At 43.5% G+C, this 27,872-nt stretch overlaps 4 protein-coding genes and 1 long non-coding RNA gene across 8 annotated transcripts in view; 1 reads left to right on the top strand and 4 right to left on the bottom strand.

Annotated features, from left to right (window-relative positions):
* The window catches only part of HOXB3 (homeobox B3), an 88,317-nt gene extending 67,423 nt beyond the window's left edge, over nucleotides 1-20,894 (bottom strand). For both annotated transcript variants that reach the window (XM_082197345.1, XM_082197339.1), the window contains exon 1: nucleotides 17,839-20,894. The gene's annotated coding sequence lies outside the window, so the exon portion shown is untranslated. The remainder of the gene's footprint in view (nucleotides 1-17,838) is intronic.
* Nucleotides 106-24,677, top strand: LOC309517852. 3 transcript variants are annotated; one of them, XR_014213275.1, is made up of 4 exons: nucleotides 106-275; nucleotides 17,245-17,430; nucleotides 20,910-21,110; nucleotides 23,345-24,677. It is a non-coding gene; the product is annotated as an uncharacterized lncRNA (long non-coding RNA). The 3 variants fall into 3 exon arrangements; XR_014213276.1 differs by lacking the exon at nucleotides 23,345-24,677 and adding an exon at nucleotides 22,069-22,189 and having other exon boundaries at nucleotides 108-275; XR_014213277.1 differs by lacking the exon at nucleotides 23,345-24,677 and adding an exon at nucleotides 22,069-22,189 and having other exon boundaries at nucleotides 108-275; nucleotides 17,245-17,362.
* Nucleotides 1,123-4,668, bottom strand: HOXB5 (homeobox B5). Its single transcript, XM_082197387.1, has 2 exons — nucleotides 3,766-4,668; nucleotides 1,123-2,362 (listed from the first exon to the last, which is right to left on the bottom strand). The coding sequence occupies exons 1-2, from the start codon at nucleotides 4,412-4,414 to the stop codon at nucleotides 2,115-2,117; spliced, it is 897 nt and encodes a 298-aa protein (XP_082053513.1). The 5' UTR covers nucleotides 4,415-4,668; the 3' UTR covers nucleotides 1,123-2,114.
* HOXB6 (homeobox B6) lies at nucleotides 7,090-11,675 on the bottom strand. Its single transcript, XM_082197411.1, has 2 exons — nucleotides 10,211-11,675; nucleotides 7,090-8,048 (listed from the first exon to the last, which is right to left on the bottom strand). The coding sequence occupies exons 1-2, from the start codon at nucleotides 10,629-10,631 to the stop codon at nucleotides 7,789-7,791; spliced, it is 681 nt and encodes a 226-aa protein (XP_082053537.1). The 5' UTR covers nucleotides 10,632-11,675; the 3' UTR covers nucleotides 7,090-7,788.
* Nucleotides 21,103-27,433, bottom strand: HOXB7 (homeobox B7). The gene is made up of 2 exons (XM_082197415.1): nucleotides 26,912-27,433; nucleotides 21,103-22,299 (listed from the first exon to the last, which is right to left on the bottom strand). The coding sequence occupies exons 1-2, from the start codon at nucleotides 27,309-27,311 to the stop codon at nucleotides 22,046-22,048; spliced, it is 654 nt and encodes a 217-aa protein (XP_082053541.1). The 5' UTR covers nucleotides 27,312-27,433; the 3' UTR covers nucleotides 21,103-22,045.
* Nucleotides 27,434-27,872: the final 439 nt, after the last annotated feature.

Raw genomic sequence — 27,872 nt, forward strand, 5'->3', positions numbered from 1 at the left:
CCTCACGTGACTTTTGAGAGCCAGTGAGGGGTATCTGGCTGAGGTCTGGGCGATTTTTACGATCTAACTTCTAGATAAAACCCTATCCATTTGACATCTTAATGTCACAGCCACTTTTGGTATACTTACTTACTTTGCTATGGGTAAAATATATGTGTGTGTGTGAGAGAGACTCTGTGTATTCAAGGGAAGGCGAGAAAATGGGTTGTTTTGGAAATGACAACTCACATCCCAGTCCTCTCAAAACCACTTAAGAAGTAACCAAAGAGTTTGGGGTAAGTTCACAAGACCGATTTTAATTCGTACAAGAGAGTCAGCGAGAGAGAGAACGCTGTAAATTATAATTTAAGGAGATCAGCAGCTATTTATTTCCTCTTTTCAACAAACAGAATTTACTGATAGCGCTTTGGTTTAAGGGAAGGAAGAGAAGGAAGAATCCCAGGCTAGTAATAAGGAAAGGTCGGCGCAAAGATGTTGTTTAAATTATGCGTAATGAAAACAATTCTAAAGTTAAGGCAACTGTGCATTTCTGTGTTGAGTTTAAGACTCTCTGCGAGAGAGTGTTTGTACTTGTATGTGAAGGGATATAGTAGTAATATTAATAAGAATATAAAACAGCTCATAGCATATTAGCTCTGCAGCTCAGAGGGCATTTGTTTCATGTTATGATCACTTCACTTCCTCTCCCAAATGTTTGGTTTATGGACTTGATGGCTGCTAATTCTCAGCACGGTTACTTGGAAGTAAAGGCCACTGGAATAAATGGGGGGGGGGGTCTTATTGCCAAGTAAACGTGGTCAGGGTCGGAGTGTATAAGACAGGAAGCAAAGTTTGAGAACATAACAACTGGCTTGTTTTCTTTCTTTCTTTTTCCCCTTTGGGTTGTGTGTTTCCTGTTCAGCCACAGCACCGACTGAAACGAGGCGATTTTGTACCCTTCCCTCGTAAGGTTGGGGAAGTGTCCTGGTGGAGAACCTGGCAGATGGGCCATACGGGTTGTGAAGACATTTTCTGTGGTGGTGGTTGTTTTTGTTTTTTTTAAAGTTTGTATTTCGCTTAGGAGTAACTTTAGGGCCGAGATTTTCCATCGCCGTGGTATAAAGAAACACAAAAGATGGTGGGTGTTTTTTTTTCTGGTCAGGAGAAACGTTTATTTGACTTCAAGTTAAGGCTACAAACGGATACGAAAAGCTTCTTGGCAAAGATGGGAACAGGCAGCTAACATGACAAATGCCATTTCAGACACACAGAACACTGAATTCACCCTGCCCACTAAAACTTCCTATTAGTCACTGCAGAAGTATTTCTAGTATTTACAAACATTTTCAACATACTATGGTTGGTCCAATCGTATACCCTTTTTAAGTGAACTTCACTCACATTTATTTTAAAAAAAAAAGAAGTTTCAGAACTGGCCTAGGATCAAAACAAGGCCAGGAAATATGAACCAAATCACAGACTTGACAATTCCAAAGACAGAAAGATACATGAGCTTATATATAGATATATTGTAATTTTTTTTTCTTTTTTTAAAAAAAGTTTGTTGTGGTTGATGTTTTTAATTTTTTTTCCTCTGACACTGAAGTACAGGATAGCCCGACTGGAGAAGAAGGAAAGGAGGAAAGCTCTCCTCCCAAAGCCTAAACTTTTTAAAGGAGCCATCTTTCCTTCTCCGCAGTGGTTTATAAATAAGTTATAACATTTAAAGAGCACGTTAAAAAACAAAAAAACAAAAAACATGCTAGCTTTTTCCAGAAAGCGTCATTTATAGCACAGACACAAACATTTAGAACACCTAAAGCATTAAAGAAGCCTCTGGAAATAACTTTATTTTATTTACTTTAATTTAGAGGGGGGAAATCGTAGCAAAGGACACAGTCCTGGAATAATAGTACCACCGAAGTTGTTTAATAACAATAATTATAATAAATCAACCAACAGCATGCTGAATGGAAAGTGCTTCACTTTACAGTACTCCAAACTTAAAAAAAAGAAGACTGGCTGTTGCTTTTTTTTTAGTTTTAGTTTTAAACTTTCTCACTTTCTTTCTTTCTTTACTTCTCCCCCCCCCCGCCCCACACTTCTATTTCTTACTATTCCCCCCTTGATATAATTTAAGGCTGGAATGCGCTGCCACCAGACGCTAAACTCATACTTTTGAGTTTGTTATCTTTCTTCCACTTCATTCGCCTGTTTTGGAACCAGATTTTTATCTGTCTTTCGGAGAGACACAAAGCGTGGGCTATTTCTATTCGCCTTCTGCGGGTGAGGTAGCGATTAAAGTGAAACTCCTTCTCCAGTTCCAGGGTCTGGTAGCGAGTGTACGCCGTCCGCGCTCGTTTACCATCCGGTCCAGTCATATCTGGGTAATAATACATGGACAACATTTTGGGTTCTGTTCAGCTTTGTCTTTATTACTACTATGCCAGAGAGATTATTCGACAAGTTTCCTGCTTAGTTGGAAAAGCTCACCCCAGCTTACTTGCAAAAATCACGCCCCAACCACCTTAGCACCTTCCCTTTATTCCCTTCTCCGTGACTTCATTTTGATTCTATAGCTCCGAACCTGAATTCCACCCATTATTTTTTAAAAAAAAATATGTGCCAGTATCCCCACCCCAACCCCTCCTGCGGGGCATCCTTTTCCTTGACCCTATAGCAAGTTTAGACATTTCCAGAACTCCAGCGTCTGCAGGTTTACTCGGGAGTAAACCCCACTGGCTTCAGTAATGCCTACTTCTAGGGAAGGGGTGGACAGGATGGCAGCCTGACGCTGACGCTCTAAGCCTTAATAGTATCTCCTTGTCTTTTTCTGCTTATGCTGTATACCAATATAATCAAAATGGGGAAACATGCACAGGCGAGCAGAGAGGAAGGGAGGCGAGGGACTACCAGTTTGGTCGTACGTTCCCGTGCCTCCCCTTCGCCCTGGAACTGACTTGCCCACCCCCTTGACACTAGCTAGCTACACTTCGCTGGAAGCAACTTCCACGCTGAAATCCTTGGGGCTTCCTCTCTCCACCCAAATGCATTTAGCATCGGCGTGTTAAGCGAGTCGATATTCCCTCACCCTTCGAACTCTGCCGCTCAGATCCTCCTTGGCAACGTCCATCCGTTTTTACCGTGGGGGAGGGGAGGGGGAAAGAGTTTGCCATTATCCCACATTGTCACAACAGACACCATAATGTGGGGTGGCGGCGGCGGCAAGAGGAGATGTTTGACAGACCCATCTGTGCCCACGAACAGCACTGTTTTTCTTCTACCCCACAAACCAGTGTACCCGTTCCTTTCCTCCCTACCTTTTCAACTCCTGGTATTTTAAAAGCCCATTATGACTGCTGCCACGACTACTCTTATTCTCACGTCTCTGAATATTATAATGTGGTTACTTCTAGCACTAGGTCCTGTCACCCAGATACCATGCTATGTCTGCGTTATTTTATTTTATTTTTTCAAGAGGGAAACATTTTCAGAAAACCTCTCCTAAATCAGACTTTCCCTCCCTTTTAAATTAAATTAATTAAAAAAAAATAACTAAAGGCACTTTCTGATGGGAAGCAGAAAGGGAAGCCATAAAAAGACACACCGAGGCTGTCTTCCCAGGCGATTGTGCTCCATTTCCACCTCCCATCCCCCATTCCCTGTCTGCCCTGCCAATAACATATTTCATATATATTCCTATATATAAAGAGAGAGAGAGAGAGAGAGAGAGAGAGAGAGAAGTAGATAGATAGAAAGATGCAAATTTTTAAAAGGAGCATGTACCATGGCTAATATGAAGTTTTCGCATCCAGGGGAATATCTGTGGGCTCTGTCCTTCTGTGGCTGGCGTGGACGTGGCGATGGGCTCTGCCTGAGCTCTGACGCCGTTGCTGTTGACTTGGGAGCCGCTCTCTTCAGTTCCCGAGGACGCGCTGGTTTCGTCTATCTCTGTGAAACTGGTGGCGTTGGCCGTGCCGACCGAGGCTGCCTGGTCGGCTGGGGAAGAAGAGGCTGCTTTGCCTCCATGGCTCTCGCCGTTGCTGCTGCCGCTGCCGCCGCCGCCTCCGCCGCCGCCGCCGTTGTTGTTGTTGTTGTTGTTGCTGGTGCTGCTGCTGGTGCTGGTGCAAGGGAGGGACTCGGGAGAGGACAAGGAGCAGCTCGACGCCTGTCTGAACCTGCTCTCCGGCGCGGCTTGGGCAGGGAAGGCGCGGGAGCTCTCCCCAACCGTTGCAAAGTGGCTGGAGGAGGACGTTGAACGGCTGATGCTCAGATCCATCCCATTGTAGTTGTATCCACCATAAGAGCCGGCGTGCATGTTGCCTGGATCTCTATAAGATCCGTTCATGGAACTGCCGGTCCCATAATTTAACAGCTGATAGTCTGGGGCATTAGGATAGCGTCCTGAGAACGAGTTTACAAAGTAAGAACTCATTTGGGTTGTATTTTGGAGGGCTTGATTTGTGGGGCTCGTGGTCGTTATAACCCCTGTGCTTGAGGATTTATGATGTATTAATGAATTATAGCGATGCACTGTACTTCGTTTTTGCTATGTATGCGGCCAAATATGGGGGTGGGGTGGGGGGTGCGTTTGGGAATCACGTGCTTTTGTTGACCAGTCGTAAATTCTCACTGATGACCTCAAGAGGCAATTCATGCTCTATGGTTACAAATAATGACGATCCGAGAATCGTTAGGCCCATGTCAATGCGCGGCTTCCAAAAGGGGGAGGAAAGAAGGGGGGAGGAATCAGAAAGCAGAGGTGGCTCCTTGTTGGCGGACTGCGCCACCTACTGGGCAAAGGAAGAGTTAGCCGGCATGGAGGATAAGCTCGCCCAGGTTTGTAAAAAAATAAATAAAAGAAAGAGTAACGCGCTCTGATTCCGTGCCCACCTTTTACAGAAATAAAATACTTCAATCGCTACACTCCCCAAAAGTGTCCTTTCGGAATCTTTATTTCTCTTTTTAAATCTTGTTATTTCTGAAGGTAACATTTCCCCCTAATACAGCCCCGTTTGCCTCCTTCCACGCTGGTGCGCTTTTGTGTATTAAAACATTGCTATTATTATGACTACTGGTGGTAATTGCTGCTGTGATAATAAATTATAACCCCAATGCCTTTATTGTGTTGGTGTCAGAAAAGGTGCCGCACCAGAGAGTCCATCCTAATTTAAACTCAAACGCCTGCTCCTCTTTTTCCGTTCCGCCTTTCCCTCCCTGCTTTCTTCCCATTATATGCATGTTTACTCAGAAGTAAGCCCCTCTAGGTTCTGTGGAGCTTGCCTCCAGGTAAGTGTGCATAGCACTGCAGTCTAATCCTACCTGAAGAATACGTGCCTCTCAAAACCAGCACCTACCTGTGCTAATAACTGAGCGCTTTTCACTTATTTGCACTGCACTTGGTTCACATAATCAGGAGTACTGCTGTTGCTGTTGTTGCTGCTATTATTATTACTACATCTCAGTACCTTTGCTGCCTAGATATTAGAAAGGAAAGACTATCCCCTTTAAAAATTAGGGAGTTCTGTGTATTTATTCATATAACTGGTGATATCCTGAGTGACATATATCGCCCACAACATGAACAGTTACAATAGAATGCTGTCCCCACTTAAAAGGGCAATCCTATTCATACCTACACAGAAAGAAGTCCCATTGTATTCAGTAGGGCTTACTCTCAGGTAAGTGGGTGTCGGACTACAGCCTAAAAATTGGAAACCAACGTTTGGTCTGAAGTGAAAAATGCAAAAATAAATAAATAAATGGCCCAGATTTATGAAAGCCTTTGCTTTCTCCAGCATTTCCGAAATGTTTTTCCCCCTCTCTTTGTTTTTTTCTCGAAGAACCGCTCAGGAATTTCGAGAAGTCAGCCTGGAACCCATTGGAAATTATGAGCCATATTCAAAGTGACATATAATTATAATAATTACGGCCAATGAAAAGAGTAGCAATAAGGATAAGTGTCCTGCAGCTGCGAGGCTTCTGCTGGAATTGATTTTTTTAAATGTCTGCCATTAATACCATAATTTGGGGAGGGGAGGGTTTGAGGTGTTGAGGTACCTGTGAATTTGGGGTGGCCAAAGCTGTAAGATAATAATCCACGATCCTTTATTTTTTTTGGAGGGGGGGTTTAAACAAAATAAGGAAACTTGGTTGCAGAATAACAGCAAGTCAGAAAGAGTTGCAGACCGCTTGCTTCCACAGAACGAGAGAGACAATGACAATTAGCGAAAAGCTGCCTTTCAAAGCTTCCCTAAGTAATCCTGGAGCTCTCTGGAAACTGTTCTTTGTCTAACCATGGCAAGCATGGCGCCATGCAATAAAATAATATAAAGAAATGTTGGAAGGAGGCACATGGGGTGGGCAGAGAGAGGTGTACGGTTATATATATATATATATATATATGTTGCTTGAAAGAGATTAGCGGTATTCCAATCATTCGTTAAGTTTCCTGCTGGTATATCCCTTTCAGCTTCGTGCACACAAAAAAGTGCGAACTGCTTGTGGTTCCACCTTTTTAATATAATTTTTGAGTTCTATGTAAGTCGTAGTTGTGGGGTGTTTGAGCAGGCGGTGGCGGGAGAACGAGCTGAAAGGAAGTGGGCCAAATGTTTGAGGGCGGCTATACAAATGTTAGATATCTTCTAGCAGATGTATGATTGGGGAGGGGGCACAGTTATGCCTGCTCCCTTGATTTATTATATATGCGGCGAGCTCCCCCCCCTTCATAACTCTTTTGTGCTGTAACAATAAAATATATCCATATTAAAGTTAAATGTCAACTCCAAGATATTCTTGGTGAAAAGGTCTTTCATTTAAGATTAGGCTGAGGAGTATTGGAAGTGGGAGGTGTGAGGAGCCGAATCTATCTTTCAGCGCTAACTTCTGTAAAGCTTTAAAAAATTGCTTGGCTGTTCAGGTTAGGGGAGAGAACTTCTATCAAGCAGCGGGGCTTTTTATTGTTCCCTTTCCCCCCTAACAAGCCCACAGCTTCTGTAGGTAGACCAATTCCTCAGGAAAGAAGTATCTCTCTGTGTGTTTTTGTGTGTGTGTATATATGTGAGTGTGGAGAGGGGAGGAGGACGCACACCCTAAAAATAGGAACGTGCCAAGTGTTTTTCTCAACATGTTTGATTGCTGTTTATTAGAGAACTTCCATCTCCATAACTAACACAAACTACAAACACAACACTGTACAAAAAGTGTAATAAATTAAAACAAACAAAAACACCCCTCCTATTTTTTTTTATTTCACCATATTTTTAGGTAGCAATTGTTCCTTTTCAATAGATCTTTTCTTAAAAAAAAAAAGCAACAGCAACCCTTAAATGTCAAAGAACCTAGTTTAACTCTTTTCCTTTTTAAAAAAGCAACATAGAAGTAAAATCGTGCATGAGACTTTTGTTTTACAAAATGAAGACAATCAACAACCCCAAAAATCTGACACATATATTGCAGCACCTCCATTTAAATACAAGAGTTAGCAAGAATCCTAAGAAGGACACCCTAAAAAAAAAATCCGTTTGTGGTACGGGGGCGGGGAAGAGGAAGGGCCAATAGAAAGAACAGGGAAATAAACTGGACTAGAATCTTGATTATGACACGACAGATTACTGGATGCGAGAGAGGGTGCATGAGGAAGATGGGCCAACACCTCCATACAGTCTCGGGTATTTTTCAAAAAAAAAAAAAAAATAATATGTGTGTCTCCGCTGTGCCTTTTATTTTTGCCCTTTTGGGAGCCCCTCACAACCGTTGGCATTTTCGCTGTCTTCCTTCTCTCTCCCTCCTTCTTCTGCAATCTCTCTCTCATTCCGTTGTTTTTTCCTCTTCTTCCTCGGCACTCAGCTGAGTGGAGTTGAGTAGCTTGTTTTCCTTTTTCCACTTCATCCTTCGGTTCTGGAACCAGATCTTGATCTGGCGTTCCGTCAGGCAGAGCGCGTGGGCGATTTCGATCCGGCGGCGCCTGGTCAGGTAACGGTTAAAGTGGAATTCTTTCTCCAGCTCCAGGGTCTGGTAACGGGTGTAGGTCTGTCTCCCTCGCCTGCCACTCGGTCCGAAAGAGGAACCTACGACGGGAGGAAAACAAGGGTTGGTTGAAAAGGACGTTGGACATTTATTCGGAGCTTCAAATATGCATGACAATGGCTACTAGGCTAACCAGTTTGTGTGTGTGCGTTGCGTAAGAGAGAGGGAGAGAAGGTGTTCTCTTCACTTCCCCTCTCCTTGTGCCCCCCCCCCACCGTATCCCAGTCCTCCAATCTCTCCCATCGAAAGGCCCTCATTGTACACGTAAACTTCCAGAAGGATAGGAAATTAAAGGAATGAAGGAATGAAGATGCGTACAAGAAAACAGAAACTCAGTTTGGGTTGCCTTCACTTGATGCTTTCGAAAGGTCTTCCAAAATAACCCTGCACTTCATTTGGGTTGTAGTTGTGTGGGGACATTGCCCCCATGCATAAGCATGTTCTCTGGAGAGGCCCAACCCTCCTCCCAAAAGGCTGAGCTTCAAAACTTGCAGCCTGGCCAATCAACATATGCAATCCTTTCAAAAGAAAATAATGATGATAAACACCTCGAAGAAGAGATCTGTGTAACTCGAAAGCTTGCCGTTCCTGTTCTATGGAGCTTAGCTCCTCCAGCAGTAAAGGTCCACCCACCCTTCCCCCACCCACCCACCCTTGCGCTTCCCTGCCTTGTGGACTCTAGTGCCCCCACTGAGCGGAGTTCACGGAGGGCTAAGGCTGCGGTCCTATGCATACTGCCTTGGGAGTAAACCCCAGTGGGCTCCGCGAGATTTTACTTTTGGAATAATGCTGTTTGGGAGCGGAACGCGTTGCTCTTAGAGCTTGTGGTCCCCCAAAGCCAACTTAAAAGCTTGGAAGGAAAACCCTACCGAAGAGAAGCAGTAAGACTTTCTGGAAAGTAAATGAGCTCAGGATCGAGGTGCCACTGGGAAGTAATGGCGCATAGAAATCAATGAGACTTAGCTTCCCAGCTAATGTGTTTTTAGGGTCGCAGTGGAAAGGCTTGCAGGATTCTGTCCTGAGAGAGTTGCTAAGGCGTTTGCCTCCCCTTTATGCACTTATTTCCGGACAGAATTCATGGGAGATCATGAATTCCCTTTCTACCCTTACTTCAGTTTACTTCTGGGGCAGTTCCTTTCTGTTATGTAAAACTTGCAAGGTACTGGGTCCCTCCTCCTCCTCTCCTCTCCCCTTCTCTTCTGTTTTCCCTCCCCACCCCCCACCCGGCGTATTTTATCGGTAACTGGAATAGATTCCAGAGTTTCAGCAATAAGGTAAGTTTATTGATTCCCCCCTCCCCGCCCAGCATCAGCCCACTCCGGAATTTTTGAGATCGACAACGTATAATACGTGTAAACACAGAGAAGGGAGGAGGAAAGGCTGCTGTTTCCACCTCATTTTCAAGAATGTGTTTTCATGGAAAATCTAGCACCTGGAGGGCCATGGTCGATCACAGAAGAAGGGGTGGGGGTGGGGAAGAGAGAGAGAGAGAGTATGGGAATGAGTGAGTGAGTGAGTGAGTGAAAGAGAAACTATCCGCAACTCCTCTCCAGACAGGCATTTCATTATGTGCGAGTTTCATTAAAAATGTAGCTCCCTCCTTTCAAATATTTAAGCCCTTCCGACATTATTCAACTGGCTGAGTTATAGAAATACACTCTCTGGGATATGAATTGGCCAAGGTGTGTGTGTGTGTGTGGGGGAGATATGAGAAGGGGGCTAAAACCAAGTCCATTAAATTCAATTGGGGGGGGGACTTCAGTGTGATATGGATTGCATCGTGTGTGTGTGTGTAAGTACACAAGACACGTCTCTAAATCACTCCTCCTGAGTGACAGCTAACATTGCCTTCCACAAGACAGAGCCGGTCAATCAATAATCTCCGTACCTCCCCAGATAACAGAAAGTTGGCTAAAGAAACGAACTCACTGAAAGGATCCTCGTGCAAAGAATATATATGTATACACACTCGCGCACACACTCACATACACTCAAACCTTCGTTATGGAAGTTATGATCTAAGTAGGATAAAAGTTTGAGGAAAGTTTCTGCTTCCCGTTGTCTGGAAGCTGAGACGAGAAGGGCAGCGTTTCCTGTTCAGATAGAGATGAGGTGAAAGGGAACCCTCCCTACCTATCTATCCGTCTGTCTGTCTGTCTGTCTGATCATCCTTACAGAGAACATAGAGAAAAGAGGAACTTACTGTTGCAGGAGTTCATCCTCTGCATCCAGGGGTACACCGGCGTGGAGCACTTCTGATCTTCGCTCTCCCCGAAAGCGTGTTTGTTCTGGGAGCAATCTGACTTCCGGACTTGCTCCTGGCCGAACGGAACAGGGTCCTCTAAACTCGAAAGAGAACAGGCTGTCTCTTTCTCTCTGTAAAAACCAGATGTCCCGTAATCGCAGGCTGGGCTCCGGTTGTAAGCTCCGTTGGCTTGCTGGTAGTAAGGCGCTCCCGGGTAACCTTTATCCGGGACCCCCCCACCCCCAGTTCCATAAGTGGCAGGGTAGTGCCTTAAAGGGTCCGCATACCCCGTGGAATATAAGGGGAGCTGTCCCAGAAACGGTTCTTGACCCCCGGCTAAGCTCACCGGAAAAGTAGAGTTGACAAAATAAGAACTCATTGGAAATAATAATAATAATAATAATAATAATAATAATAATAATAATGCAGAGGAACAGCGTCTGTTCTTTCCCTTGGTCTTTATGATTTGTTGCGTTTTATAGTCCAAGCGGTTTAGCTATTAGCAGTATATGGGAGATTGGGTTTTAGCTGAAGGGGGATGGCCGCGTGCCAACCAGGGACATAAGGAAAGAGAACCATCTGATCACGCGCTGACCAATAGCAGAAGTCGAAGACTGCGAAATCGCACCCTAGAGGGGCTAGCTTTGCACAGGGGACCCCCCTAGAACAAACCAGCGAAAGCATCTCTGCCACCAACACCATCACTTTTGAACAACAGATACGCGCGCCCCCTCCGCCCCCACATAACACAGATAGACACCCTCCCTCTTAACCACATACTAATGATGGGGGGGGGAGGAAGAGATAAATCGATTTTAAAAATTGGACTTTCCTTTGGCTGTTGTTTTCTTTTTCTTTTAAAGAAGAAAATAAATAAATAAATGCAGGAGGAGGAGGAGGAAGAGGGTGGAAAGACAAGAAGAATAAAACAAATGAGAACTGATTCTATCATTGCTGCTGTCGTGGACACGAGGGAAAAGGAAATAAAAAAAGGAATTCGTTTCATCTGGAAAAGTTTGGTAATTTCCAGCGTGTTTTGGTTGGGGGAAGAGGTTATTATCCCCCACCCCACCCACCCTTTGGGTTTTTACAGGAATATGGCGGGGAGGGGGAGGGGAGCTATAAATTAATACAGAAGCATATGTACGAAGAAGAGGAACGCTAGATTAAAAAGTTCGACCGATCTTGGTATACTTTTGGAGAGGGTTATAGGGCTGTTCATTATGGAGCGTCTTAAAAAAATAAGAACTTTAAGCCACCTCCTGGGGACGGATGGAGAAAAATGGTTTCGTGTCTCCCTCCATAAAGGATCCTAATGAATTGAATGGCTTGTGTGTGTGAGAGAGAGAAAGACTGTGTGTGTTTACACACTCACACTCGTATTTTGTCACGAGGGTCCTAATCAAACCCTGTACTTTTAAGTTCCTGCGGTACCTTTATATAAAGTCCGGCAGATGAATGGGTGGGAATGGAGCTGAGCTAGAACGATATTCCCGCATATCTCTCAAGAACGGTGCCCTCTTGCGTTTTTGTGGTTAAGGCCGGGTCTTTGGACAGCTTAGAGTTAAGGGCAGCGGTTGGTCTGACGGCCAACAACACTCCTTATTGATCACCAGGCATCGGGGAGAAAAATATTTAAGGCAGCTGGGAATGGTCATCTGCTAGATGGTGCCCGTGTTGTCGATAGAGGTGAGCCGGCAGAAAATATTGTCTGTGTCTACTTTGTGCCTTGGAGTTTTGTTTTTTCTTTTCAATTCGGCACAGGTTTAACTCAGGGATAAATGAAACTCGCTCAGAATTCGGTGCCATTCTGATATTGTGTTTTTAAACTAATGAATGAATGGACGAGTGAGCTGGAAGAGTTGCCCAAATGGCTGAAGTTTGGGCATTTCTCTTCGTGGCTTCTTCCCACGCTAACCTTTCTGCATGGCGAACCACTAGTTCGTCCTGCCTTCAGATTGGTACAGTAATGCCATATAATTTAATCCTAACTCCCCAAGACCACCACTTTGTTTTGTATTATTTTGAATGTGAACAACTGTGTATTTCAAGAAATATTTTTAAATACTTCAACTTCGTGTTTCATAAGGGAACTGTAATTTGCCAGTTTCTCTCATGTTCGCTGCCAATTACTGTCATCTCATAACCATGTCTCCAAGCTGTCCAGTTACCAGCTTCTGGTAACTGCCAGGCACTCCCCCCCAAAAAAGAACCAAACCACCACACAACAACCATACGTGCTCCCCCCACCTTGCACATCCATGCAAACGCAAATAAAACAAACCTCTCCAGTTTATCCCAACTTCTGATTATCCGAATGTAGAGGTCAGCACTGCAATTTGGACAAATGAAAGTTGTAATCCAATCCACCTATCTATCACTCCTCTATTACAGACGCTGTAATCTGCTCGCAGGAATTATCCGCCACACATACACTCAATTGCTCTCAGATCAGATTTACATGGCAACGTGATCCCTTTAGAATGGCCAATGTGAATTTGCTCGGTCGAGGGTTTAGCATTCGTGAAATGGTACCGGATTACGATTTAATTTGTTGGGAGCCTAGGCTTTAATGACAAGGAAGCCCGTGCGGTTTTAACACTCCCTGAGAATGTAAGGAAATAACAGGCAAAGGAAATGGGTGGTGGGGGTTTTTTTGTTTTGTTTTTAAAGCTCTCTCTTACAAACAGATTTCCCCTGTAGGTTCTCCTCCCTCAATTTGTGTACAGAGTGCATCCGAACTGTAAATAGAACCGCTTTATTGGCGTGGAAAAGCAGAAGGGAACGGGAGCAGAGCAGGAAAAGTGGACCTAAGCAACCGCTCCCCTCCCCTCTTACTTGAAAAAAAAGAGCACGACCTTTAAAACTCTTGTTTAGAAACATGCATATATCACATGTGAATAAGAATGTATGGATTAAGATGTGAAGTTTGACTACTTGGTGGTTAAATAAGTGAGTAAATATGCTACTTGCATTTAACTTTTTATAATATTACTTTGGAAAGTGTTATGATCCGCTGGGTTTGGAGACGAGTACACTGAATCCCATTTATAATATGATGCAAATCTATTTTTTACGCCTCTTTGTGACTCAATAGACTTTCCTCTTACATATCCGTGCAATTCGGATCATCTCTAATGTTCATTTTGCAAAAACTCTATTTTCTCTTTTTATATATATAAAAGGTCATTAATAGCAACTCGTCTCCTAATAATGATTTACTCATCGTTCAAATGCTTCCCTCCCTTGCAAGGAAGGACTGCTCTTCAATTTAACTGATGAACATTAATTTAAGAGCTTTTAATGATTCATTTGTAAAGAATGAATCACTCTCTAAAAATGACTTTTAAAGGGAAAGGTGGCTTGGAACTTATAGTATAACAGGTCTTAAGCCTATGGAATCAAAAGGAAGTTTGGGGATTTTATGAGCGAGAATATTGTTTATAAGTCAACAACTTCGGTCTTCTGTAGTGAAGTGTCTGGATTCTTGAAAGTATTTGGGGTCACAATGGGTAATGGGATAATGTTTTATTTAACTTTAGCTTGGGTATTTCTAAAAAAAATTAAAAATAGTTGGGTAATAAATATTTGTTCTTGCGTGTGAACCATTCTGCCTGTAAGCAGCAACCCTTACAAAGAGAATGTGCTGTTGTTTACTGTTGTTGTTGTTGTTGTTGTTTGGGCTATGGCACTATTAGAGTTTTAATCGTAGGTCTGTAGGAAGATTTCAACACTGGGCCTACAGTTTTCAATGTTACGCTCGGAAAACCACCCGCCAGCCTTCTATAACCCAAATAAACTCTCCTCTGTAGCCTGTTGTTGCTGTAGAGACCTAACATGCTTTCTCTTAGCTTGGAGAATCCATCTTGACCAAAGTGTGGCATAACTCAAATGGCAAAGAATAAATAAAGATTAAAGGGGCTTATTTACAACGTGTGTAGCTGGTGCTCTGTAGCTGAGGGGGGGGGGTGCTCCAGGTTCCTGCTTCCCACCCCACCATTTCCTCTCCGCTCATTCCTGCCTCTTCTGCATAGTACCAGCCAACTTTACAAAGCAGAAGGGGGGGGGAGTGTGTGTGTATGGGGGGGGGAGACAGATAAATGAGGGGATTAAAACAACACCCAAATATTTCTCTGGGCAGACACCAGGCCTCGGAATGCCTTGTTGGGAGGCAGAAGTTTAAGCGAAGTTAAAGCAGCCCAGAAATCTGCAACCTAGGCAAAGCGAGAAATTCTTCTTAACCAGAAAAGAAAAGGAGGAGTATCTGGCTGTTGTATTTAACGTGGAGGTTGTAATTCAGCAGCATAGAGAAGTGCGAAGCCAGCAGGACTTTTGGGCAGGAGACTTAAATTGGTACCATAAACTGAAGACCGGCCTTTAAACACTAGCACAGATACACACAGGACTGAATAGCCTCCTGCTTTTATTCAGGATCATAAAACTATTCACAGGAGAGAGAGCCTTCCTTTTGTCACATATATAGCCTTACTGCAATTCCATCTAAGTGATGTTTTCCCGCATTGTTGCCATGTATAAGACAATGAACTCTGAAGGCATATCTATATCTATATATATCTATATCTATATATATACTCTCCTGCCTCTCGCTCTTTCCAAGCAGGCAGCCATTTGAAACTTAATTTCCAGTCATTTACGTTTAATTTACCTAACTTCCCCTGCAGTGTATAATAATATTGTTAATGGGATCACATAGGACTAAAAAGAGGGAGGGCACCCGTCATTGTTTTATCAAAAGAGTTGAGCTAATAATTAACAAAAATGGGAAATGAGTCTTTGGGGTAAAGTTTTTAATGTGTTATTTTAAAAAAGCAAGCAAACAAACCCACAACCGACCGCACACAAAACGACCGCCATATTGCTTGATTTGCTTTCCCTCCAAAAGTAAAGGTAGTAAAGGAATAATGAGAAATAGCATTTAAACAGATTTTTAAACAACAAAGCCAGATAGGAATGTGGAGGTCAGCTGGCTGTATTTGGGGTGGGGTGGGGGCGTCAGGGTTAAAGGAATATGGGCACAATCTTCCAGAAAGTTCTCTGGCGCAGAAGCCCAATTTATGCCAACGACGTTTTCGTAGCAGATCCTCCGGGAGGATTGCGTTCTGTGTTAGTAGAAGCAAAGGTAGTTCTAGAATACGACCCCCCCAGTTTCTGATAGTGTTAAGTGTGAAGAGAATAATTGTTCTTTCTAAACGCACTGTAACATGCGAATATCCTTCATTTTCAGTTTACAAATATACATATATATATACACCAGCTTCAGTTCACCATTCGATATTTGATCATGCGAGCAGAAGTAAAGACAAACATAAATAACTTCAAGCAGAGAAATAATCAGAAGCAACTTTGATAGGAACAATCACTTATTTTAAGACGCCGAGAAAAGTACCCGATTTTATCAACTTACCAAAACTCAAGAACTAGCTCCTCGTGTTAAAGAAGGTTCAGTGGGTTTTCTGCACACAGAGACACACAAGCCCCCCTCCCCATCTCGCAATGTTAATGCTAAAATCTGAAAGCTGTGAAAGTATTTCACACGACTTAAAACACTAAAAGAAGCCTAGTCTACAATGATGAGCGAGCTATATACCCGGAGAGATGGATGGGAATTTTCTCCAGCTCCGTTTCCAGAATGTGTAAGGCATGTCCAATCCATTACATGACAAAAACATATTAACTGTAGAAAATGAAAATCTTGGTCTACTTAAACTAGTTTTCATGGGAAATTAATCATTGTAAAACATGGAAACAAAAAACGAATCGTTCCTCTGTTGGACGGTAGATGGCAGCAAACAGCATAGAATGAGCAAGCTGAGACGCTGCAAAGCCAACTCCTAAGACAAAATAAAGAGAAATAGCTGCTTTGATATTTTTTTTGGGGGGGTTATAGGAAGGGGGAGGGAGATAAACAACTTGGTAGTGTTTAACCGATAGGAATTCATTAATTAGTGGCTTTATATAAATGGGCACAATCCGCCGGGAAGCTCCCCTTAACAAGCCCCCCCCCCTTGAGAGAGATGAGCAGGAGCTCTAAAGGTAGGGAAGCAGAGGTTGAGTTACAAAGGGCAGATCATCTAATAAGACCAGTAAGACCTACTGGGTAAAAATAAAATAAAAAAATTCTAGCCTCAAATATTTAAAATGGGTAGAAAGGAGGGGCGCAGGAAAGGAGAAAGGGCATGCAAAACGACGACTGGGCATAGTTACGTATGAAAAATGCAGAACGAATTTTATCCACAACTTTTCAACTTTCTCTATGATTTTCACCCTAGCTGCGATATGCTTCCAACGAAATTATATTCAGAAACAAACAAACAAACAAAAGGTTAACATGCTAGAAAATGTGCACAGTTTTTTTAAAAATAATAATTCACAAGCGTTACCTAACTGCACAATACGAAATTTACCAGGAGACCGACCGGTTGTGCATGCAACACTCGTATTTTCAAATAATAATAATATCCAGGTTTCTTTTTTTCTTTCTTTCTTTTAAGCACAAACATGAACACAGTACTGGTAACCACAGTAAAAAGGGTATGAAATATTTCAAAATATCCTGTCTCTCACCCCCACCCCAATTTCCAAAACAGGTGTAGCAATTGCAGTGTATACGATTCTCTCCTTTTATACAACACATTCTCAATTACCTAAACACAGGAAAAACCAGTGTTTAAAACGCCGAAGGAACACACAGACAAAACATATTAAACACATGTAAACTATTATTTTTAATACTCACATATACCGATTATTATTATTTTTTTAGAAAGACCATATAACAGCGTATGGCAGTCTCCTGTCCTCGTAATCTTTTATTTTATGGGTTTTCGAATATAATCCCTCTTTATTGTAAAATAAAGTCATTGCGTATTAGTATTACTATTTTTCGTTATTAATTTTTTTTATTATCTTTGTCTTTCCTCTGCCCCCTCCCCGCTCTCCCTCCCACCCACCCACCCGCTTCCATTGTACAGAACAGCTCCTTCGAAGAGAAATCGCCTATGTCGTCTCCGTACACCCTGGAGGGAAGCACCTCGTCGAACTGGCCTCTGTGCAAAACTTCCTAAATTGAGTGGATGTACTCGATGACAAGCAAGTCTGGTTAGATCGTTCTTCGTTGGGAGAGGAATAGATTTAAAGGAGTAGGGTAATAATTAAGGGTGGGTGGGTTGTAATTTTTCTATTTTTAAGTCTTGACTATGCAGCTCCCTTCAGCTATTCTCCTTAGACCTCCAGTCCAGGTGACATAAATATTTCAAATATTATTTAGCAGCAACTGCACTCCCTCCCCCTCTCCTTCCTTCCTTCCTTCCTTCCTTCCTTCCTTCCTTCCTTCCTTCCCTCCCTCCCTCCCTCCCTCCCTCCCTCCCTCTATACCTTACAAAATGTACATTTATTAATATCTATTTCCATACTATGCATTATTTCTTTTCCTGCATCCCCACAGCCTTATTTAAGATAGAAAGGGAAAGGCAAAACCGTATGTGCAACCTTTTTCTTTTTTAAAAGAAAAGAATAAAAAATAATAATAAGATAAACTCGAATAAAATATAAATACATTCACTTACCTTTTGCCGCCCGTCGTTCTGTGGATTAAGGGAGGAGGAGGAAGAAGAAGAGGTGGAGAGGAGGAGGGAGGGGGACAGGATTGCGTTTGCTTTTAATGTGTAAGCTGACAAATATTGTCCCAACCTGATAGCCGTCCATTGCGACTTCGGAGAGCTTTTCCTTTGCCGAGTCCTTTTGCACAGAAAATGGAGTAACTTCCCTCTTTGAAAAATGGCACAAGCCTCCATCCGGTACAGATTCTCCCTCTCCCTCTCCATCACTAGGCATACAACAACAACACCCCAAAAAATTATAAAAAAAATCACTACGGAAATTTAACACAGAGGATTAGGAAAGGAAGAGGGAGGATCGATAATATTAGCAATCTGAACTCATTCCTAGATGTGTGTGTGTGCGTGCGTGTGTAATGTGTGTGCGTGCGCTTCCCCTTCTCCTCTATTTTTAGCCCTATCGAGCTTATACATGAAAGTAAAAAAAAAATGTAAAAAGAGGCGAGAGTCCTACAGAGGACAGTGATCCGACCCAAGGTACAGCGGCCAAAAGAATGGTAGAATAACCACATGGGAAATCATAAAAAGTTCATGTTCACGGTTAGCAGTCCACATGACCAGCTCTGGCCAATCGCAGAACCCAGCCACTCATAAAGTTCTATCACAAAGTTGTAAATTTTCATAAAACAACAAGGAATTTATTGCATTTCTTCATGACTGCTTTAACAGCAGTCTTTTTCTCAGCCGCCATCTTTTCTTTTTTAAAAAAACCCCCAAAGAGAAGAATATGCAAAGATTCTGCGCCCCCCCCTCCACATTCCCGGCAGGGGGTCTTGCACAAGCCTTTATATAGGAAAGGTTAAAGGAACGTACTTTTGTAAGACTAAAGAATTGCAAGTGCATTGCAGACCTCAGGCAACATCCTTGAGCTTCAGGTTTCTGCAATTGTGTTATTTACCTGTAGTCTTTAATGACGAAGGGGGTGGTGCACCTCCGGTTTATTTTTAATGTGTGGTTTTTTGTGTGGAGTGGGGGAGGTCGAAATATGTCGCTCTATAGTTCAATCTGGTTGTTGTTTATATTGTTGCTTTCCTCTTAGCGCTGTTCGATTTCCCTTGCGGGAATTGCCCAAGAAATTAAAATGTTGATTTTCTTCCCCTCCACACCCCCAGTCGAAGTTTAAAATAATTGAAGGTCCCAGGTAGTATCCGAGAGAGAGAGATGTGTGGACACGTACATATACCAGCTTGTAACTATGTGTGTATGCATGCATATATATATATATATGTATATGCATATATGTATATAGATATACGTGTAGGGCGTTTCTGTATAGGTGTGTGCGGAAGTATGCATGCTTACGCGCATCTATAGAAAAGGAAGCGAGGAAAAAACAGGCAGGCGTATATGCACAGGCGCACTAGTGCGCTCGGAAACGTCCACTACCGCAGTGGTACATGCCACGAAAACAATAGTACTGGTCCAATGCAGCAAAATCTGGCGAGGTGGGCGGTTCGGCTGTTCTAGAACACGCTTCTGCCGCCGCAAAAGGTGTCTTTTGCAGTAATCTGCATTGCTAGAGAAGGAAATATACATTTCCGCTTTTGTGGGGATACCGACCTTTTTATTTTAAGGACGGGGGATGCTGCAAATATGACCTGTTTTAAAGGAGACACCCAAACACACACACACACGCACAAACACATACGTTCGTGTGATTGTGCATATATCCCTATATAAACCACCCAGCCATGGCGTAAACCTATGCTAATTCTATCTACGCGTGTATTGTGTTTGTCCATATAGTAAATACTGCACGCATATACCTCTATAAACACATATATTATTTATTTGTGTGTATGTTTATCTCTCTGTGTGCGTTTGTTCTATGGATAGGTAGCTAGATATAGGCAGAGAGAGAGATGATTTAATTATATTTCTGCTTCTTCAAACTCTCAGAACGCCGTTTCGAGCGACATTGGGAAGTATTTTCCCTGGAATATCTTTCTGAAAAAATACGGTTAGCATAGCAGAAACCTTCCTGTTTATTTGAAAAATATTTTTATTTCTGAGGGGAAAATACACTCTTGTGGAAGGATTTTTTTATCAAAATAAAACTAAAACACACACACGTGTGCGTACGTTTGTAAATGGTTTGCAGTTCAATTTTATTGTGTGAGGAAAGGAAGAAAGAACGAAGGAAAGAAAACAATTCAAAAAATTCTATGTATTTTTTGTCCATTTTATTTTAAATTCTTTGTCGCAACGGGCAGGTGTCTCTTTATATATTATTAACCTATCTATATATTATTATATATATTTCTCATTGTTGGCTGTATTGTTAGCCGTCTTGAGTGCCCTAGGTTGAAAGGCGGGGTATAATTTTTTTAAAAAGGGTGAATACACCCATGCACAACACATCCCTGAGCACTGAAACATCCCAACTGCTAGATTCTGTGAAAGTGTAACGTGTAAAACAGAAGGACGTGTTGAAAGGGCCCGAAATTGGTTAATATGGTTTTTGCCTTGTTTATTTTCCTGCGTTTAATTGCTTCCATTTAATTTTATATTTGTTTTGATGTTGAGCGTTACTTGACTCTAATGATGGAAGCGACGTTTTCCCATAATAAAAAAGGCCGAATAAGGCGATAAAAACGCAAAACAAGGAAGCACACCCAATGCTACTAAGACGGTGGCTTCGCTTTTTCAAATCGAGGGAGTCTTATGTTGTTGTTGATGCTGTTATTTCTTCTTTTCCTGCTTATGTGGAGACTGGAAAGATCAAAGCGGGAAGGATGGTCCACCGATGTAATCATCAAATAGACGCAACTCGTCTTACATTCTTAGTCACGGTTCTTTCTCCTAGAAGTGGATAACGTTGTATGGCCAACACAGAGTTGTATGTTATTACGGTAGAATTAAGATATGTGTGTGCGTGCGTGTGTATATATATATATGCATGCAAGCATACACATATCTGAATATATACACACATACCGCGCACCTTGAAGGAAATAAGAAAGACGGCATGAATATAGTTTGCAAGTAGAAAAATCCCCCCCTTTCTTTTACGTTTTAAGATTCGCTCACTCAGGCCACAATCCAGTAGGAAGGTCTCCTGCGCAAGTGAAACAAGGAAGGGGCTGCGCATGACAAAGGACTTCTACAAGAACCATCGCCCCCTCCCATGGATTCTGCTCACAGGGAGCGACTGACCCCATCCACCCAGCTCCCCCAAAATGAAGAAAAACCCATTAATGGACACGACTTCAGTCTATTCAGTAAGGTTATTTTCTTTTTTAATGATTCTTTTCCCTCTCTCTACGCATAGTAATCACAGAATACGAATAAAAAGGCTTGGCCAACTATTAAATTATTTGCTACCTATCATATACATCAGTTTTACTCAGCACAATATTAATTTTCAGATCCTCTAGTAACGGCAATAAGGAAGTGGTCCATTGTCCAACATGTAAAAATATACACCAACCCAAAAATAAAAATAAAAAATAAACAAGCAAAAGGAAAATATAAGGAAAAATAAAAATACAGCACCGGTAACCAGACGTAGAGGCACAAATCTACGAAGAGGAGAGGGGAGAATAGAAAGGGGGAAATCTCTTAGAATTATGTACAACAGTCGTCTTAATGTTAAGCGTTGTGTTCCCTTCATACGTTTTTCTAAGAAAAAGTGCTAACCACGTCCACATTTTCACTTCATATACCATTTTCTTAATAAAAAAAAAAGTTACATTAGGGAAGGGGGAAAAAGACCCTCCCTTTTCTTTAAACAGGAAGATTTACAAATACTTGGGACTATATGAATACCCACACAGGGGAACAAAACATTATCTATATTTGCTTCTAAAGAGACATTTAATAGGTAGATTTATTATTCATTTTTGTTGTACAAAAAACAAAGCAGAGAAATGTTAATATAGGTAGTTTTCCAAGTGTCGAGAAACAGAATAAACCATTCATTTTTTTTGTTTGTTTTCAGTTTTGCTTAGATGTTTTCGTTTCTTGTTTAATGTACAGTCTTTATTGGTTCACTTTTTTTTAATTCCGTTTCTTCCTTTTATTTTTTCTGGACAGTACAGTTCAGTTTTTGCTGAAGCTTCTTCTCACCAACATCTCTCTCTCACTCACTCACTCGCTCTCTCTTTTTCTTTCTCTCTCTCTTTCACTCTCACTCTCTCCCCGCCTTCTTCCCCCTTCACTCTTCTTCATCTTCTTCAGCATCTGGTTTTTCTGGGACGTTTGATCCGGGGCCTGCGGGTTTGTTTTCCTTTTTCCACTTCATGCGCCTGTTCTGGAACCAGATTTTGATCTGTCTTTCTGTAAGACATAAAGCGTGGGCTATCTCGATGCGTCGCCTTCTGGTCAAGTAACGGTTGTAGTGGAATTCCTTCTCCAGCTCCAGCGTCTGATACCTGGTGTACGTCTGGCGTCCCCTCTTCCGGTCAGTCCCTGTGAAACAATAAATGAGAATCTCGTCAGTTCCCTTTCGCTCGCTGCTTCTTTTGTGATTCTCTCTTCTTAATTTGTATTATCCCTACCGGATTCACTGCCCACTTGTACTGGTCAAGTCAATTCGAATTAAATTAAGTCTGCCTTGTTATAACAAGAAGCGTTTGTTTGTTTGTTTGTTTGTTTGTTTGTTTGTCTGTTTGTTTTAAAATAAAGGTTGGATTTAGAGTTTAACTCAGGAAGGAATGTACTGTATCATAACCCACAAAAGATTGTCCGCGTTAAATTCGTTCCTATCTCCAATCACCTTGAAGCAAGCCCCTTTAAATACAACAGGACAAGGTTAGGCTTGTAACCTTACTCTGTAGGCTGCGATCTCCTATACAGGCTTACCTGAGAGTAAGTCGCACTGAACTCAGTGAGGTTTAACTCTGAGTAGACATGCAGGATTGCGCACAGGATGTCACCTCAAGAATAAGTTATTTTTGCCTGTGCGGACTAGCAAGCGATTCTTCTCGAAATAAAAGGAAGAGTAACATTACGTATTATGGATATTACCAGAATGCCTCCTCCCAAAGGCTTTATTGTAGCCTTTTAGATTTGCAGTTCTACATTCTCAAGATACATCAGCTGCGAAGACTGAGCTTGTCCCCTGTTTACTCAGAAGTAAGTCTCATTGAGTGTAATGGGACCTCTCCTCGGGTAAATGATGCCTAGGACTTCAAGCATAATGGATTTAGGACGTTTGTTACTGCTTCACATTTTGCCCAAGCAAAACCCGATGTTTTTAAATATCTCACACACCTCAAACCCACCCACCCCCATACTTGAGATTTATGCGTGTGGAGAAAGTATTATTATCAAAAGGTTATTTCCCTTCTCCAAAAGTGTGAGATTAATTCTTAATCATGCAGCAAATATTGGAATGGATTTAAATTCCTTGGAAACATCTCCACATCTGGTAAGCTTCTGGAAGCCAGCAACGCTAATGCGCGGGTAATGTTACTTCCTTCCTAATTCAACTTGTGTTTTATTTCTCTCCGAGTATCTAGAAAAATTGGTCTCCCCTCCATTAGGGAATTCGGAAGCTGGACAAAGTATGTGGACATGGGAACTCCTCAAAGGAAGAGGCGTGCATGTCACTGACCACAACTATTTTACACGGGCCTCCAAAGAATCTGAATTCAAACCAGGAATCAATTTTCCTGTCATTTCTTAGAGTCCGCTTGTGGGTACGATCCCGTAACCGAATCGATACTCTTGCTTTTGAGCAGATAGATTTTTCTGTCCAGCCAAAGGAGGCTACATCATTCATCTGAAACTTTCTGGAGGTTTGAGAAGTGTTTGCTGTTTTACAAAAAAAGAGGGGGGGGGAGGGGGCGGCGGGGCGGCGGCGATAGTCTTCTGTTCAAGAAAAGAGTCGTAGAAAAGTCCGCCTGGCTGAAAAGGCGAGGGGGGATAAGATGTCTGTGGAATGTGGGTTGTAAAATCTGTTGAAGGGAGCACCATAAACTTCTCTTGAATAGGGCAACCAAGACACATTCTCTTTTCGCCAACGGAATCGCCCAGATCCAACCCAACAGCAGACAAGAAAGACGGAAGGTTGGGGGTGGGGGTGGAGAAGAGAGGGAGGCGGGCGGGGGAAGAACCTTCTCTAGCTGGATCTCAGGCCGATGTAAGTTCTGGGAACTGGCAAGGAAGCCACCCTTAGCAACAATACCGCGTCGTCTTCTACAGACGGCAATCAGAGCTTGGGAGTCCTTTTCAGCACCTAACCAACCCACACGACACTCTGCCCCCTCCTTCCTGCCCCCCCAACCCTTCACCACTGTGTTTCAAATGAAGTGGGGAGAAAGGAGAGGGTTATTCTAAACCGTGTCTCCCACCACTCCACTCCAGACCCGCGCGCACACACACACAAAAATATGCGCTTTGATATATCATCTGTAAACCACAGTTTATGGATCAGGTAATAAGGGAGAAGAAATCAACCTATTAGGCTAGGTCTTTGAGAACTTTGCTTTGATGTGCCTCTTTCCTTCCCACTCTTCCCCCCCCCCCCCGCTCCACGTCTGCTTTGCTGCAATCTGCATATGGTCCCGGCCTGGAATGTTTGCTCTCGCCCTCCTAAGAGTACTAAAAAGCTGCGTCGCAGACGATGTGTCTTTAAAGATAACTCCTTTATCACACTATCAGAGGACTTGCCTGGCAAATCGCAGGGGATGTGGACGGGGTGGGCGAGAGGAAGGGTTGGTAGAGTTCCTTCAGTAATTTCCACTACCCAGGGCTCCTAACCTAACTGCCCTACATTTTGCAGCAGATATATTTCTACCTGTTCATCTTCTAGCTATTTGTGTGTGTTGCCATGCAATTAAATAATAATAAAGGATTTAGCAACCGGCCACTGGCAAAATACTCTTCATTGCCCTGCGCCCTCCCTCACATTGCCCTTTTTTTCTATACTATTAGTCGTACCACAACACCTTTGCTCTCAGCGTGTCCGGAGGACGGGGAAGTGTTGCGAAGGTTTTCCAGAAGTATCTCCCCACATTTCCCAGCTACCTATAAGCGCTTGTGGTCAGCCTTGGAGAAAGAGCAAACAGGGAACTGGCTAGCAAGAACGCCAGTGGGCACGGGCATCCTGTTAATACAAACGCTGGTAACAAAATGAAAACATTACAATTTGCTCAGTTGCTAGAAGGCCAGCAGAAGTCTTTCCTACACCTGCAATCCCTTTCACATCAGGTGGGGGGTGGGGGTGGGTAGCTCAATAGCCCCATCTTCCAATGTTTTACCCCCATCCTGCTTTTCTCAGGTAACTTAAGACCCAAGCGTCTACAGGCTTAAGTGAGACTTAGCACTACATTTCTCCATTTCTGATTAATTTCCCCTGGAACATCAAGCCTGAAGAAGCATTCTGTGCAACTCGAAAACCTTCATCCAGCAAAGCTGATTGTGGCTGCTCCTATTAAAATGTTCGTTTCTACTGGTGCCGTTGCAGGATTTGGTGTCAATTAGAGCTGGTTGTGGAGGTAGGCATCACCTAAGCCTTAGCAGACAAGGTGATGTTTATCTGGCCCCTCTGTCGCTCTCGTAATAAGATGGGCATTGGCATCATTCAATAGGCTTATGGGCATCTTATATGAGTAAGCAGGTTTGTGCATCGAACACCATTTTGCGGTGGGTTCACCCCCCTCCCCTCTCTGTTTCGTAAGGTGCCTTGGCAAATTTAGAAGGAAAACAAATGTCCCAGGTTGGCTTTAAGAATAATGCCAAGAGCAGACAGAGAGAAAGACAGACAGATTGATTACAGGGTTGGTTCTTGTCAATGATTCACACACAATTGGGGTTGGTGGGAGGGGGGGGACTAGATGTAACAAGCCCGAGGTATTTGCCCTCCTGCTACAGAAACCTTTGGCGCCCCACCAGAGTCACAAATGTAAACCAGCCACTTACAGTGCAGCCCAGTGCACCCCTACCCAGAAGTAAGTCTCCGTGAGTTCAGTAAAACTTACTACCAAGTCAGTTGGGTGTATAGAACTGCAGCCTTTTTTCCACGCTTCTGCTCCTAAGTGCCACAAGCAAATTTGAGTAGGGCAGATATACTGTACGCCCCCGCCCCTCCGCTTTCTCCTTTGATCACTCAATTCCCTTCCGATTTCCTCTTCCAGAAGAAGTCATTTAATTCCCCGGGGGCCCCCGCAGGTTCTGATGAAGAGCGAAGGGAAGAGACGGGCGACATGTTTGCTGGCAACTCCAGTTCCGAAGGAATGTCGACTTAGCAGCGGTGCTTGAGCAAATTAAGCGAAACTCTTAATATCGCGGAACGAGGACAACAACCGCACACTCCTCTGTCTTGCCCGGCCCCTACTCGATTCCTGCCTCCCTCCTTGCGTCTTTCTCCTTCTTCTTCTTCCTGGGGTCGTGTCCAACGTCCGTCCTATTCAGGAGAGACCCACTGAAATGAATGGACGTGACGCACACAGACAGGCCCGTTCATTCCAATGGGTCTACTGAAAGTAAGGGCTAACGTTGTATACAGCCCCCCCCACCCTCAGCAAAACCAAACGACACCCACCACAACGCCCTGAGCCGTATTCCATGGAAACTTATTCCCAAGTTTCCTTTCTTTGGAACCGCTGAGGAATAAATAAACATATGCATATATGGCGCGGGGAGGGGGGGGAGACTTGAAGGGTGGGTTTCCTTTTCTCCCCCCCCCACTTTTTTATTATTATCGTACAGCTCTGTAATCCCAACACACTACCTTCCTTCGCGTAGAGGAAGCCCGCAGCAGGAGCAGCCGAGCTAATAAATATTTAAGCTGCTTATTTGTTTGTTTGTTTGTGTATGTATGTATGTATGTATGTATGTATGAAAGGGTTGCTTCCTTGAGGGGGGGTCTCAGAGAGAAAGAGAGGAGAGAAGAGAGAGATTCATTCCTTTGGAGGCAAACGTCATAAAAGGAGAGCGCAGCACCATCCTCTTCCCTCCCCCCCCCCGTCCGCACATCCCCAAACACAACTTCCCTCCCACCAAAATCATTTATAGCATCTTTTCCCCCCAGGTTTCCTCGCCCCCTCCCCACCCACCCACCTCAGAGGACTCTCACCTGTGCTTCTCATCCAAGGATATATCCGCAAGTTGTTTTCGTGCCGCAAGTCCGCGTCTCTCTGGTCGCTTTTGTTGCAGTTGGACTTGGACGCGTCTCCCGAACACATCATGGAGAGGTTTTGCTCGAAAGGGGAACAGTGCATGTTGAAAGAGGCGGCTTCCAGCCCGTAGCTGCTGGAATACATGCCGGGGGCTTGGGGGTGCATGCCTCCCCCATTGGGGTACAGACCAGGCATGGAAGCAGCGAAAGAGGCCGTGGAACTCGAGCCATACCCGTTGCGCTGGGCATTGGAAGCGAATGCGCAAGAAGTTTGCTCAGGAAACACTCCGGAGGGGAAAACCGAATTTGCGGCCTGATATTTAGAAAATAAAGCATTCGCATAATACAATGAACTCATAATCTGGCCGGGTGATTTGTAGGCCGGGACGTTTTAGTGTCGGTTTTACGAGGTACCGTGATATATTACGGAATTAGACTCCAGATTTACACCAAAAAGGACCCCCTTTTTCCTCCCTTGGCCATGTGACTCGGGTCCACGTGATTCGGGCAGAGCCAATCCGCGCCTAGCTTCCTCCCTCCCCTCCAACGCTCCCTCCCCCCCCATCCTTCACCTCCCAAGCTGTGTCCCCCCCACCCTTGTAATATGGAAAAGGAAGAGAGAGAAAACACAGTATGGAGCACTGGTTGGGATTTATAAAATACGATGCATTATTGATGATAGGATACAAAACCTCCCAAGATAGAAGCGGGAAGGAGACGAAATGTGCACACGAGTCAATAAGCCACCGGTTATATCAGTTGCTCAAGTAAAACTAGCAGGAAAAGCGGGCGCAGTGGTTGTGGACGGGGGGGGGGCGGTAGGGCAAGAGAGAACAGAAAAGAAGAATATATGAAGAGACCTGCAAGGTGGGCGGGGAGGGGGGAAGAGATGGGAAGAGGAAAAGGAGGCAGAAGAATA

Source organism: Podarcis vaucheri (assembly GCF_965113315.1).
Source record: "Podarcis vaucheri genome assembly, chromosome: 13".
NCBI classification, from domain to species: Eukaryota; Metazoa; Chordata; class Lepidosauria; order Squamata; family Lacertidae; genus Podarcis; species Podarcis vaucheri.

Bases quoted from the DNA above. Each gene is read 5' to 3' on its own strand.
- HOXB5 (XM_082197387.1), bottom strand. From the start codon at position 4,414: ATGAGTTCTTACTTTGTAAACTCGTTCTCAGGACGCTATCCTAATGCC. The intron at 2,363-3,765 runs GTACATGCTCCT...ATTATTACCCAG, and splicing joins AAAACTTCATATTAGCCATG to ATATGACTGGACCGGATGGT.
- HOXB6 (XM_082197411.1), bottom strand. From the start codon at position 10,631: ATGAGTTCTTATTTTGTCAACTCTACTTTTCCGGTGAGCTTAGCCGGG. The intron at 8,049-10,210 runs GTAAGTTCCTCT...CTCCCGTCGTAG, and splicing joins GAGGATGAACTCCTGCAACA to GTTCCTCTTTCGGACCGAGT.
- HOXB7 (XM_082197415.1), bottom strand. From the start codon at position 27,311: ATGAGTTCATTGTATTATGCGAATGCTTTATTTTCTAAATATCAGGCC. The intron at 22,300-26,911 runs GTGAGAGTCCTC...ATTGTTTCACAG, and splicing joins TCCTTGGATGAGAAGCACAG to GGACTGACCGGAAGAGGGGA.